At 42.3% G+C, this 15,342-nt stretch overlaps 1 protein-coding gene across 1 annotated transcript; it reads right to left on the bottom strand.

Moving 5' to 3' along the window:
• Window positions 1–3,519: 3,519 nt before the first annotated feature.
• Window positions 3,520–11,205, bottom strand: LOC147419427 (kinesin-like protein KIN-7A). Its single transcript, XM_086506386.1, has 16 exons — window positions 9,771–11,205; window positions 9,490–9,579; window positions 9,288–9,388; window positions 9,086–9,199; window positions 8,370–8,451; window positions 8,225–8,292; window positions 8,061–8,126; window positions 7,830–7,954; window positions 7,528–7,732; window positions 7,293–7,430; window positions 7,029–7,133; window positions 6,106–6,871; window positions 5,921–6,012; window positions 5,484–5,791; window positions 5,052–5,388; window positions 3,520–3,957 (listed from the first exon to the last, which is right to left on the bottom strand). Exons 1-15 carry the CDS (start codon window positions 10,012–10,014, stop codon window positions 5,055–5,057), a joined length of 2,838 nt encoding a protein of 945 aa, XP_086362512.1. The 5' UTR covers window positions 10,015–11,205; the 3' UTR covers window positions 3,520–3,957; window positions 5,052–5,054.
• Between the last annotated feature and the right edge of the window lie 4,137 nt (window positions 11,206–15,342).

The raw sequence follows: 15,342 nt of genomic DNA, 5'->3' as shown, positions 1-15,342 counted from the left end.
ACACACAGAGGCTATTTGAGACCAATGTTCGATTAAAATAATGTATTTTTAGCCAGCTAAAATCGCAATATCCTAACTAGATTTCAGTTTGCCTTGAAGTAAACCGATAAACTTTTGATGGTGTACATATGAACAATTCACTAAATTTTAAACTTTTATAGCCAGTGGCCTTCAAAAAGAAAACTTGAGCCACCCTTCAATTAGAAAAATAAAGTGTTCCTTTAAAAGGAAAAGCAGAGTCAATCCCATCCATCCACCGTTCAATTAGAAAAATAAAGTCTTCCTTTAAAAGAAAAAGTATTGCAATTGAAGCATCTTGGGCTCCCTTGGGCGTCCCGAGTTGGAAGTTTTTGTTGAGCGTTTTGTACATCAATATCCATGGGAATGGCTTCATTTCTTTCACAATCCGACTATGATTTGGTTTGGTGTTCAAATCATAATTGCTCCCCTTGATCCTTTGAACAATTTTGATTGCGTCTGCAAATGTTGATGGACCTTGATGTTTTATAGCGTACATATGTCGTGCCACAATTGTTGCCATAAAAGATGTAACTTCATATCTTTTGACATTTGCGGATCAAATCGTAACAAGATTTGTTTAAGACGAACAATAAATTGTGACACTGGTTCATGGTGCAATTGTTTACAACTTTGTAACTGAGATAAGGCACTTTTTGCTACATCTTCTTGTGCAAAATCTTTGATTAAATATTTTTTGAATGTTTCCCAGTCTTGTTGAACATATCATGTAGCTACCAATCCCTCCAATATTGTACATACCTAGATGATTTTTTATGAATTATCCCATTCATAGTAGGTATCCATATTCTCAAAGTGATTTAACCATGATAACATATCTTCTATCTGCAACCCAAAGAAAGACTTCGGTCACACCCAATTATCGCGATAATGTTGTTTGTTGACAAGAATTTGTTGAGTTTGCATTTGTTGATTCGCCATCAATGTCATCAACATTTGATTGCTATGTTGAAGTTGTTGCACTAGATTCTACACTAGGTTGTCACTTGTTATAGTCCATGAACTCCGTAGGAAACTCGGTAGTAATTTTAATAATCTAAAGATTAATATATGATCATGAATTTATGTTTACCGATTTGTCTTGTTCTGGACTTGCCTTGTTGTGTATCTTCCACTTCGGATCCACCATTTTGGAACGATCTGTAGCCCATCATCTCCAACAATAGCTCTCTCGTGTGAAATACCCCAAATGGCTTTACACTACTAATGTGATGACGTAGAGATAGAATGAGAGTTAGAATTGTGATTCTTCTTTATTAAATTGACTAGGAGGTCGATTACAAGGTTAAGTAAAAGATTACAAGGATGGGAGAGGGGTGCAAGTGTGAGAGAAGCGGGTGTAGTGAAGGCGTATGGCCATGGCATAGTGTCAGCTACAAGTTTCTCCTTGCAATGCTCGCTAGTGGCACTTTTATCACCTTCACTAAGATACGGAGGGTCACGTCCGATGAAGCCTACATCAAATAGAAAGGGACGCCTTTGTTGGCATTGATTGGGTGTTCACATTGGCATCCGCACGTCAACACCTTTCACCTTATTATTTAAGTGGAACCTTTTCTAATATATAAACTATTCACGATCAATGGATATGTAATAAATAGTTTAATACATACTTGTATTTTATTTTATTTTATTATTTTTTAAAATGATATTCAAACCATTTATGATTATATGTATAATTAATATAATTTTATATTTAAACATAGCAAAAATTCCGTGTGATTGCACTAGCTCATTTAAACTTGCTCTCTATAAATCTCATTCCCCCTTAACTTAGCAGCCCTTCGTGTCTCCTCACCTTGTTTAAGAAGGTATTAAAATATACACTTGTTTTAGTTTTACAATGTGTTTTGTATTTTATTATTTTTGTTTTTATTTTATTATTTTTGTGTTTATTTTATTTTATTTTTAAATGATAATGTGCAATGTGCACCTTTCACCTTATTATTTAAGTGAAGTCTTTCTTAATACATAAACCTATGTATATAAGATGTTAATGTATTGAAAGTGAATAATTATTTTGTTTTTCAAACGAGTAGGCGTGCCCAATTTTGGGAAGGAGGTGAATTAGGGAGAATCTGGAAAGATCCTCCCAGACCTTAAGGGGAAAAGGGGAGGAAGAATGAAGTGAATTTGGCGCGTGGAGGACAGAGAGGAAGAGAGAATTTTGCCATGCGTCAGTAGGAGCGCGAAGAGCAAAAAAAAATCCAAACGAAAGCAAGCAGTCAGGAGAAAGAGAGAGAGAGGCAGAAAGATTTTTGCTGCATTTCGCAAGAGCGCAACTGCCATGGGCTCTGAAGCGACGAGGAGGAGGAGGTTGTTCAGTATACAATGCGAGACACGATCGCCAGGCTTGTGAATTTTGTGAATTTTGCAGGTAAGTATAAAGATGACTCATACTGTGCATGGTAGCAAGTTGGATTTCTCCATGCAAGGTTACGAGCCGCTGTTCAATGCGAGGCGATCAGGTGAGGGACGAGTCCGAGGAGCATGGTAGCCATCTGTGAAGTGGGAAGACGAGAGGCCCACGCAAGAATGGGGGGGGGGGGGGGGGGGGGGGAGGTTCCGGGTCTTGCTTTTTCCTTTGAGAAATCAGAGGGAATCAAGTTGGATTCCATGTATTAACGCGCTTGGACCGAGTAGGACCGAGTAGTGAGCACCTTTTCCTTTATTATGTAAGTGGAGAATTTCCCACTATAAAAACCATGTGTGCTTATGTATGTATAATGGATAATATGCTAAAGCTCAACAAAAATTCCGTGTGATTGTAGGCACTCATTTAAACCTACTCTGCAACTGGTACCTCCTACTAGCTTCACTTTTATTATATTCAATTCTTTACAAGATGCCGCCGCATCCGAGTATCTCCTTCCAAGGAGTACCTCACCATCCTTCCAACCATTTAAAAATGTTGAAAGCATATTTGAACCTGAACCCGACCATGCTCAATCGTGACTCTCGTAACCACTCCACCCATCGCATCGAACTGTAGAGGCCCACAGTTCTTGACATTAAAAAAGAAAACACCCCGCCCCCACCTTTTCTACACAACCTTGCTACACCCCCCCCCCCTCCCCCCGCCCCCCCTTCTTCGCATGGCACCTGCAGCTCAACACATCTCTGTGTGAGTCTAAGTAACCACTCTAGTAGGCAACCTAACACTCGCGAGAGAGAGAGAGAGAGAGAGAGAGAGAGAGAGAGAGAGAGAGAGAGAACCCTCTCAGATAGCCACAACAACCTCGCACACGCGAGGGAGAGAAAATGGAAAGCTAGAGCCACAACAACCTCCTGCGTGCAAGAGGGAGAGAAAAAGGAAAGACAGAGGCATGGCCTCCACTTGCATGCGCCATTTCTTCTATCGCATCCGAAAATTGAGACATCTTTTTAGATTCTTCAAAATTTTCGATTTAAAATGATTGGGTACCACCTACTTGTTAGAGTTCCCACTATTTATGGTAGGGCGCAAGTAGACAAATTAACTTACATACAAAACCCACTGCGATTTTCGTTCTTATTAATATTTTCTTCTTGATAAAGAGTTTTCACTATTTATGTATATTTTGATTTTAAAGCCGTTAAGGATATAAATACAAAAACGAAGTGAATTTCCTTGCTTACAAAGTGGAAAGTGTCGTTGTGAATGGATAAAAATGATACAAACAAGCTTTTGTAACTTTCTCAAAAAAAAAACTTTATAATTATACAAGAATTGGGCTGCCTTTAGTGGGCCACCTCTGGACCAACCATGAAAGAGAGAGGGCGACCACGAATCTAATATTTTGCTTTCTCACTCGGTGTGCCAAAACAGCTTCGATTATAAGAGCTGGGTTTAAGTGCTGATGTTTGCTCATTTTCAAGAAAGAACCACTCATTGCCAGGCAGGCTTCAACTGCTACAATTGTTTACATAGACAATGCCCTGTGTCAATAGAAAAAGACAGATCGCTCTCTCTCTCTCTCTCTCTCTCTCTCTCTCTCTCTCACACACACACATGAGAGGAGGAAACCGGAATAATCTTTCAATCACCCAAGTGTGGTAAGATTGGTTATCCCAGTTTCCTCGAGAGTCGTGAGTTCAAGACCGATCTTTGAGGTCTCTTGGGATTGTTGTAGGTCCAATAGGGATTTTCGACAAGGAAATTTACAGTACAAGTCGGGATATGTGAGCACAGCAATAAAGACTCTTCTATGGAAGTAAATTGCAGTGGATGCAACTAGGCCATAGGCAATGGAAGCCAAGAAGCTTGAAAAACACTAATAACTGGATACAACTAAAGCATGGCCACAAGCCAAAAGCTAGGAGACAAAACCTCTCTTAAAGAGATTGAGAAGAGCCCTAAGGTAGTTCACCTACAGGAAATCATCTATATCACGTGTGTTTAAAGGGTACTAGAAAAACCCGCTTATGCTGGTGGGGAAAAAATGGGGTTGGGCGACGGCCCAGTCCGGAGATGGATGCCTTGTCTCTACGGACAAGAGCACCATCTCCCTTCAAAGTGCCATCTCATCAACTACTGCCCTCTCATCAGCTGTATCAAGACATGGGTCCTACCCAAGGGAGGCTGGCAGTTCAAGGGTTATCTTTAGGATAGGACAGTTGGAAGGTAGTTCAAGGGTTATATTTAGGAAGAGCCTATATAAAGGACCGTTGGAAGGTGAGTCGCCAGACTCTAGCCTATAGGCTTAGGGACTAGTGCTCTAGGGAGCTCCAAGAAGTTCACCACTATGGCAGTGGCGTGGTCATGGTTCTCATGAGCTGCTTTCTAGCAAGGCAATGCACACACAAAATCCACTTGCCATGTCAAACGTCAACAATCATTCATTAAGGCTTTTTTACAGATCACTTTCCCTCTCTTGATGTATACAGTATATCCTATCACTGATCTCTCATGATCTTGTAGCACCTACTCAAAGCATTCACATAGTGAGCGGAGCAGAAAAGAAAGGTGCCATTGAGGCTGGAAAGCCAAAAAGATGACCAACAATTGGCAAGGAGAGAGTAAGGAAAGGTACCTTTCAATATCGAAAGTTGAACAGATTAGACAAAGGGTTCCACCCAAACCAAGTCTTCTCACTGCTTGGTGGAGAGAAACTGAGTTCAAACATTTCTTTAGATGCAGGACCATTCCTGTTCCACAGCCCAACCAATCTAGACACCAAGTCTGCACTCATCTTAATATGCTCTTCATCGTGGGGATTTGTCCATATCGAGTATGCCACTTTGACCTTGCGCTGCTTCATGTCCAAACGTATGCCCCACTGCTTATACACTCTTTCCCTCTCAGAGGCTGTTAGCCCTGTTTTCATGTACTTCACAAGTGACTCCCTTTCACGTTTCAAGGTCCGCATGCTGTATCACGAAAAAACGCAAACCCAAAACACTTATTCCTGCTCATCTGCCAATGATTTAAGCTGAAAACATAGCATTGGCAGATTTCACCTCACCTCAACCCAGGGCTTGCCATCTGTTCGTCTCGAAGGAGTCCTGATCTAGAATTAGGCTTCTTATGATGGGTTCTCAACCACATCAACCTCCGCAACTCCACCTCTACATACATAGCATCCGCTGGGTCCCCACGAAATAACAGATAGAACTGCGATCTGTGCAAAAGAGAGACATGGCATGTATCCCAAAGCTCAAATATCTGCTTTCGCTTCAAGTGAAATTCAGATTCCCACCGGTTTGGTGATGATGGGAGGGCCAGATTAACAGGCTCCTCTTCAGTATTTTCGCTTCTCTCAAGTTCTACCACCTTCGCAGCAAAACACAAGGACAATTCAGCTTATTGCTGATCCAATGAGAATAAGAAGTTGCAGACTAAAATCTCTTCTAAAAGATTAAATAGATTATCAGGACTTTCACTTGGTGAGACAACTCTTACCCGAGAGGCAAGTAGCTGTTTCTGGTATTGAAGCTTAGCCACCCTTTCTTTGAGATCAGATACATATGCATGAACACTCCTTATGTTTTCCTCTATCATGAACATAGCCATATTTAGTATTACATGTACTCCAGCAGAAAAGAAATACATGTACTTTACATGTATTTAGTAAAGTTTAGAATTACCTGCTTGAGGTGGAGTGTTCTCATCAATGATAAGACCATTTTTTGAAGAAAATTGAAGTGCTTGATGATTTCCATCAAGAGAGCTTCTGCCACTGTTGAAGCTACCCAAATCGTGCTTAGATAGTGGTGTGCCAGTTGCTGCTACCATAGGCAAACCAAGCTCTTCTACAGAGATATGCATATTCAGCAGCATTTTCTCCAAATCAATATTATTAGCCTCAAGTTCACCACTTTTTGCTTTGTCCTTCGCCACAATCCTCTGAATTTGATCTTTAAGTGAGATGCCTTTCTTGCTTTCTTCTACTATCAAATCTTTAGTAACAGGATGATCTGCCCCCTCCAAAGATCCCGTGACCCGAGTCTCATAAATCTCATTTATCTCAGCTTGAAGCTTGGCGACGCTTTCCGCTGCCTCCTGGTTCAATCCGGACTGTGCGAGACGGAGGCACTCGACTTCTTTCTGGACTGCCTCGAGAGCTCGATTTGCATCCTGTGCAAGTTCCTTTTGTAGATGCTCCAACTTGAAAATCTCTTGAAGTAAGACTGCAGATGCTGAGGTTCCTTGCTTCTCCGGAGTCTCTGTTTTAATGATCTCCAGTGGTTGATAAATATTATCACTTAACCACTTTGCCTTGTAACCATTGTCGCATTTTAGAGATAGATTCCTATCCTGTTCAGAAGCTGCATCACTTGAACGGCTGTGGGACACATGATCATCAGATGAGCTTGATAGTGAAGTGTCAGCACCATTGATTTTCGACAAAGCCTGTTACATTGATTGCACAGTTAGCAACATGAACATTGGGAGTTGCAAGCACTCCCATGAGCAACTTTTTGCTTGGTTATGTTAGGTGCATGAGATTTGTCCACAAGAAAAGGACGGAAGAAGGGGAGGGGGTTAACTTAAAAGAGAGATGTCATACAAGTGTCCTTGTCTGCTCAACTTCCTCCATTTGTTTGAGAACACAATCGAGCTGAGTCTGAGCAAGATCTCGTTGCTGCATTGCCAAGCGCATCTCCTCTTGCATCTAGATGCCAAGGGAAAAAACAAGGTAAGTTTATGTGGTTCTGGCACTGCCATGCAAGGAGAGTAGTGAAGACTTAGAAAAAAAACGCAATGGCGTGAAATGAATGCCTTCGCATTTGACAGAGAATCAGAAATTAACCATTTTAAACCAACAAAATACCTTCTGAATCTGCAAATCCTTCTCAAGTAGCTGTGCATCTGAGGAGGACCGCAATGAGAATGTGGACAAACGCAGTTTGGCTTCAAGCAATGCTACCTCCTTCTTCAACTGCTTAATCAACTCTTTGTCGGATATCACCTGGAAGGTATAGGCGTAGTGATTATTCAGAAGGCTGCAAAGATTCAGTAAATCTGAATGCCGTCAACAAAGAACATCACACAATTTCACAGCTTACCATGTTTACTTGGGCCCTGTTTGTGACCTCTTTAGCACATGAAGCAAAAAACAGGGTATTGCGAGTTTGTTCAACATGTCTATTTGAAGAGCTCATGGTGCATACGATTGCAGTTCGAGCATTGCCTCCGAGTGAATTTTGCAAAATTCGCGTCAACTTTGAATCCCTGTAAGGAACATGTCCTGCTCTGCCCTTGTTTGATTCACTGTGTATGCAATATGGGCGAATCAAATGGCAATAAACCTCAAACAGTCTCTGTTTCTATAGACAGGATGCAAATAGACAACCATCCTTAAACACACCTGAGCTTGCGTATTACCGTGCTCAAAGTTAGGAGACTGCGGTTAATATAGCAACCCTCCTTAAGCCGAGTCCCTTCAGATTGAGAAAGGGATGCACGCTCACTTCCTGCAAGATCAACAAAGTTCTGTACAGAAGTTTTAACTTTCTTCAGTTGGAATTAAATTACTTACAGTGCACAATACCAGTGAAAGCAAAGAGAGTTAGCTTGAGAAGAATGTGTATAAACTCACCAAAACTGCGATTAAGGACTTCACAGGCCTGTCATCGGATAGTAAACGAGGAGAGCTCTCGATACACTGAAAGACAATGAGGCCTCTCACTTATTCATTTGTGCATACATGTAAATTGAAAACACAAGGTGGGCCCCAAATTTTCCGCTGAAATTGGCACATACCAGTCTCATGATTTGATGAGACCTTGAACTAATGTCATTAAGAGCAGTCTCCCCGACCTGCCGATGAGCTGCGAGGAAAAGAACACATATAAGTTACTTCAAAGCACAAGCAAAACTTGAAAACAAGACAACTCAATGAACTTACTTTCACATAGATCCAGAAGATCATGTAGATGATCTCTATCTTGCACAACTTTCTCCACGAGCCTCTCTATGATTGTCCCCCTCTGCCATAGAAACCCGTACAATCTTTACAACTTATAAGAGCAAAATATTGGAAACTTAAACGCCATTAAACAGTGATAATTTGATGCAATTCAGGCACACCAAAGTCATGCATAACGCGTGCATATAGGCTATCAAACAATAGATCCCTAAAGAGACAATATGTGACAATGACTGTAATGGCATGAGCCTGCACGGCTGTGCGTAGCAAATCTTAGGGACACATGCACAAAGCTAGAGCGAGTAAGAAAGCATTGGAAAAAGCAAATATTTGGGGTAAGATAACAACCAATTCCACAGATCTCTTCTAAGGATCTACTGTGAACATCAATATGCGACAATGCCTGTAATGGCATGATCAAGCACAGCTGTGCATAGCATTCTTCCGAGGTCAAAACAGGATAAATCAAACCTAACTGGAGGACACACACACAAAGCTAGAAGCAAGTAAGAAAGCATCAGAAAAAGCAAATGCTTGGGGTAAGATAACAACCAATGCTCTTAGAAGGATCTACTTAATATAAATTGGAGTAAAACCTCCACACACACAAAAATTCTGACACAACACATGAATATTGACAAGCTACAAGAAGGGCTATAGCATTAGCCATAAGAGAAAACAGAACACTGCTTCACCTCTGGATCATCCATTAGCCGTAAAGGACCACTATCAGGGTTGAGAAGATCACTTGCCACCTCATTATATATCTCCAATGCAGAAAACTTGAGCAGAAAGATTCTATCATCATGCTGCAGTCATATGGGTAGAGCCTATTAAACCGTTAGCTCAGAGTTTAGTTTCATCAGCATCCCAGTTCCATATGTTGATAATACTTACTTGTTTAATATATGAGAATATATCATCCGCTGCACTTTCTGTGATACCGTGCATTGTGTATGTCTTCCCACTGCTTGTCTGCCCATACGCAAAGATAGTAGCTGAAGAAAACGGCACCAGTTGTTTGTCAAAACTTTCAAGAGACATAAGACTTTTGCATATGTCGCACTCAAAGAGTTTGTATGGACTTGAAGCTGCTTACCATTCTTCCCAGACAATGCTGAAAGAGCAACATCTTTGGCACCTATCTCATACACCTGTTTTGTTGTTGTTTCGGCTCCAAATACCTTGTCTGCAAGCAGAGAAGGAACCAACATGAAGGTGACCTACGTAAGCTTTACAAGGAGTACATGCGGACAGCTGGTGAAACAAGCCATGCATTTGTTTTCATGAGAAGCAACTGCCTTGCGCATTTCACAAACATACGAGAAATATTTTCCGCCTAAAAAAGCACAAGATCCGAAAGGGCAATTGAGCACCCACCGAAACAATATGTTTGAGGAAAAGAAGCTCGTTCAGCCATACTGTAACTGTAAGAGATGGTGCTGTCGTCCAAGCATTCCCACACGGAAAAATCATGCTTTGATAGCTCCTTGGCATTGAGAGGTCGAACACGAACAGTAACAAAGATCTTCTCTTCGGTGGCTTTGCTTTGCCAGCGCCCTTCTATATCCAAAGGGATCCCAACACTTCTTTCCAAACTATCTGGCAAAGAAAGCACCGACATTTTCTCCTTTCAGCTGCTTCTTCTCAGATCCGCACAGGATGGAGTACGAACACCATATCACTAAGGCGCACCGAATCCTGGTTGAGAGTGATGTCGGAGTTAACCTCCATCATAAATGTAGATTGTAGCGTGTGCAGGAGGCCATACGAGCAAACGGGAACGGCGCTTGACTACAAGGATAGCCCCCAGCTTGTTCACATGAGCAAAATGTTTATGGTCTTCTGTGAAATGTTTAAATTACTCTAAGTGTTCTCCAGTCTGATCTCTGCCTGCTAAATGATAAAATCGGTGCTCTAGAAGGTAGCGAGCTTGATCGTCTCCAGAGAACCTGTGTTTGCAAAGATCATGAGATCGCATCTCCTGCTCGATCAATAGATGTAATGTACCAAAAAAATAGTTGCTAATTTTCAGAGGGTAACTCCTACGAATCGAAAGGCAGAATTTATGCAGGCTGAGAAGCTGCTAATTTTGTTTGTGCAAGAATTCTTGCGGAATATAATGTGACTGACTGGCAATGGTATGCACAATGCAGGAGCTCAATTCGAAGATCGAAGGGCAAACATCACAGAAAAGATAAAACAAAATAATGCGGGAGAGAAGGAGACGTGGACTAGATTGTCAAGGGGCCGTTTATAAAGGGCAACAGGCGGAGGCCGGCTCTCGTTGACGAGAGATGGGGGAGAGAGAGAGACCGAGAGGCTATGGTGGACTGCCTGCAGGAAAACAGTGACGAAAACAACAAAGCAGTTGGAGGTAGGCCGCCAGATAAACCGTAAAAGCCACTTCTCTAAAAGGGCAGAGCGCGAGACTCAGCGAAGTGCGTGTGAGAGGAGAGAGAATGAGAGTGGCAACCGCGCGAAAAACAGATGTGTGCGCTATATAAAGAAGCGCGTGGGGTAGGGCAATGTGAGTGAACCAGGGACTGATGGGCGGAGAGAGAGTGTGTGGAGGAAGCGATGGCGGCGCCTGGAGGCGATCTTGTGACGAAAATGAAGAGAGAGAGAGAGAGAGAGAGAGAGAGAGAGGGGCTGGGCGTTGTGAGAGAGAGAGAGAGAGAATGTTGGTGGGTGCCTTTTAGGAGTGATGGGCGGAGCCTGGAGGAGGAGGAGGAGGAGGAGGAGGAGATCTTGTGATCAGAATGAAAAGAGAGGAGAGAGGCTCCTTCCGCCTCGTGAAGAGAATATTTGTTCTGTGCTTGTATTTGGGTATTTGGTAGGCACGCGTGACGCGTCCCTTTGTATCTATCAAAAATTAGTGTAGAACTTTATATGCTCTCCTTCCCTTCCTCCATTAGGTATCGGTTATCTATGATATGTCACCCCTCTCTTTCCACTCATTAATCTCCCCCTTATTTGCAGGTTAAGCTTCATCATTTCACTGGTAGCTTGTGAACTGCTTTTTTAGAAGCCCCACTCAAAAGCACACCCCCCCCCCCCCCCCCCCCCCCCTCTTTTCTCCCCTCTCGTCACTATATGGCACGGTTCTAAGCAAGAGGGGATCTAAGGGTCCAAATTTGAGGGCGCGAAGCGGCTTTAATCTCCGTCGTCGGATCACAAGGTGAACTAGGGATGGGTGAACTAGGGGTGAACTAGGGGCGGATAAGCTAGCAGGGTGGGTGAACTGAGGGTGAACTAACGGTGAACTAGGGGTGAACATGGACATCGACGCGCGCTAGCGTGGTGGTAGAGCATTCGTGTGGCAATCGAGACGTTCCAGGTTCGACCCACACCCCGTGAGGCAAGTGAACTAAGAGTGAACTTGGGGCGCCATTTTTGCCCCGAGTTCACCCCTAGTTCACCACTAGTTCAGCCCCAGTTCACTGCGTGATCCGACGGCCGAGATTAAAGCCGCCTCACGCCCCCGAATTTGGGCCCTAGATCCCCTCTGGCCTAGAACCGTGCCATATAGTGACGAGGCCTCCCCCTCCCCCCTCCCCCCCTTTGTGTTGTTGTTGGAAGCCACATTTTGTCTCTAGGTAAGGTCCTAGAGTCTCCTTGTTGCGATCCCCTTCCCCTACAACAACCACTAAGGCTGGGTTCAAACTTAACCGGCGGAAGAAACAAGCCTTTCTAAATGTGCCGCCGCCTAGTGTGAATATGTAGAGGAGGAAAAGTGAAAAAGTGAAGGGGGCTAAGAGACGCCATCAACTCTTCCGGGGGGGGTCGAAAGAAAAATGGAGGGCCCGGCGGAAGAGTGCCTCAACTTCAACCAATTAAATTTTGCCATGGAGAATCGACGCCCCTTTGCTTTTTTCTTCCGCCGCCTAGTTTGAACCCACCCTAAGAGCCCTATCCCACCCCGAGCTCACAGGCCTTCCCTAGAGGGGATCAACGATCAACAAATGATGGGCGTCCTTGTCTTTGGTCGTCGATTTTATCCAGGGGATAAGAAGATTCCCTGCAAGTAGTGTGAGCCAGTATTTGAACCCAACCCCTTGTCGAGAGGGAGATTGACCCGAACCGTTAAGCTCTCATGCAAGTTTTTGTGTGTCATTATTATATATAATAATGTAAAGTTTGCAGGTGCAATTCATTCCAAGTTCACATCTAGTTCACACAAGATTTGACAGAGGGCAAAAAGCTCTCCATGATCACACTACAATCCAAGAGCGCACTGAGTTCACGTTCCAATCACATGGTGTTCACATCTAATTTGCAAGGCATTGGTTCACGTTCAAATCACATGGTGTTCACATCCAATTCGCAAGGCCCGAGTTTACACCATGATCATCCAACAGCTCAATTATCCCCACATCGTGACGCATGTTTTTTATCCTAGATACCATTAGCCTCCATGTTAATTAATCCCGAGGCTATCCCATCCGGCTCACGGGGGGTAGCTAAGAGGGACAATGTTTTTCCTATCCAATTTGTGGTCACATGACAACCCTTAACATGTGCCATTTCAAAACTTAATAGCTTGTAAGGTATGCTAACTATGCAACAGTGCACAATGAGGGGAAAAAAACCGATCGATGACACAATGAGCACGTAGAGAGGCAAGCACTCTTCTCAACAAAAACTAAAGAAGAAGAAGAAGAAGAAACAGAGATGTCTATATCCACAATAGCTTTGTTGGGGGGGGGGAGAGAGAGAGAGAGAGAGAGAGAGATGGAGATGGAGATGGAATACATATATTGTCATGAATATTAATTTCTAACTATCTAAAAGTATTTTCCAACTTAAATTGGTCACTTAAGTCCATGGAAAATAAAAAGAGAACAAGTGAAATTAATTAAGTGCTAATGGGCTAACCGAACCAAAAGGAAAAAAGTCCATAAAAGAACAAGGGTAATTGCTAACTAGTTTATCTCAGTCATGGGTACAGGTCAAGAAAGGATAAATGTCTCGACAGAGCCTTAATCAAAGGTACATGACAAAGAAGAGGATCGAGAAGAATTAGGCCTATAGAAGTCTAAAAATAGAAAGTGATTGTGCTAAACTCAAGTCATTAGAGTGACTCTTTAGACTCCAAGCATGAAGTTGGGAAAGGGTTGGGGGCGGGGGGGGGCGCGCTTAAGAGGGACAATGTTTTTCCTATCCAATTTGTGGTCACACAACAACCCTTAACATGTGTCGTTTTAAAAGTTAATAGCTTGTGAGGCATGCTAACTATGCAAGAATGCACAATAAGGGGTGAAAAACGATCAATGGCACAATGAGCACATAGAGAGGCAAGCACTCTCCTCAACCAAAAACTAAAGAAGAAGAAGAAGAAACAGAGATGCGTTGGTGGAGAGAGAGAGAGAGAGAGAGAGATGAAGATGGAATCCATATATTGTCATGAATATTAATTTCTAACTTTCTAAAAGTATTTTTCAATTTAAATTGGTCACTTAAGTCCAAGGAAAATAAAAGGAGAACAAGTGAAATTAATTAAGTGCTGATGGGTTAATCGAACCAAAGAAAAAAGTCCATAAAAGAACAAGGGTAATTGCTAACTAGTTATCTTAGTCATAGGTACAGGTCAAGGAAGGATAAATGTATTCGGACAGCCTTGATCAAAGGTACATGACAAAGGAGAGGACCGAGAGTAATTAGGCCTATAGAAGTCTAAAAATAGAAAGTGATTGTGCTAAACTTAAGTCATTAGAATAACTCTTTAGACTTCAAGTATAAAGTTTGAGAAGCCTTAGGGTGAAATTTTAACTTACCACAAATTTGTGCTAAATTTAGCAGGTTTTGAGAGCAGCTTGGCGGCACCTCCAAAGCATTATGCTAAGGTTTCGCACAAGAGGTGAAAGTTTTAAAGCTTAAAGGGTGAGTTTTATTTTTACCATAGTTTACCCTAATTTTGCAAGTCCTAAATTAGCAGGTAGGCTATAGCACCAGGTCAACTTCATAAGCCTCCAAGGTTTGTGCGAATATCTTATACCCAAGCTAATTATTAAATATATAAGGTGTTGGTTTTTATTAAATGAAAGTGAAAGCTGAAGACTAAGATTACATAGTCCTTCCTTATTTAGTAAGTTGACTCTAGTCTTTGTTTATTAAGCTTGACTAAGCCACATGTCCAAAGTAGCACACACTTGCTTTGAGTGAACTTAACAAGTGTGTGGTGTCTTCACTTGCCAAGAAGGGTCCAAATCTAGGAGGGAGCGAGTTCTTTCATGCAAGGCAGTTTCCACCTCATTGGTCTAATTGAAGTCTAGTTGCATAGTTTCACGAGCATATAAGGAGGGACTTGTGAGGATTTGGCTCTTCTTGCTCCTCTCTCTCTCTCTCTCTCTCTCTCTCTCTCTCTCTCTCTCTCTCTCTCTCTCTCTCTCTTTGTGTGTGTGTGTGTGTGTGTGTGTGTGTGTGTGTGTGTGTGTGTGGAACTCTAGAGATGGACTCTATGCTCAAGCTCTTGGCTATGGATGCAAATCCAAGCCAAGGAAAGATTCAAGATTCTTCTCCATCTCTATTATTCTATTATACTAAGCTATGCTAAGAGTTTGTTCATGAGCAAGCCTATTCGAAGAATCCATTCTCTTGCTTTAAAAATACTTCCTTTCACCAATATCTTCCTCTTTTCCCATAGTTCCTTTCTCCCCGCTGGGGTGTTTAGAGTTTGGGAAGGAGGGTTATACCATGGAATCTTGAAGAATGCCATTTTTTTAATTCAATCAAGGGTCTGCAACAGCACAAATATGTATTGAAACAAAGCTCTCTTTTGAGAGGATACAAGTCCTTTTGGAAGGGGAGCTGGATCCATGCAAATACAATCCTCATCGAGTTGTCAATCTTAGTTGGGTATTCTCTTTGAATTATGTGCATGATTAAAATGTTTTTAATATGTATTTGTGTAAAGAAATAAGCCCGACCTAACCTGTATTCTCCTTGTTAT

This window comes from Adiantum capillus-veneris, chromosome 29 (assembly GCF_014529385.1).
Source record: "Adiantum capillus-veneris isolate H3 chromosome 29, ASM1452938v2, whole genome shotgun sequence".
NCBI classification, from domain to species: Eukaryota; Viridiplantae; Streptophyta; class Polypodiopsida; order Polypodiales; family Pteridaceae; genus Adiantum; species Adiantum capillus-veneris.
This window is presented reverse-complemented; position numbering and strand designations above follow the sequence as displayed.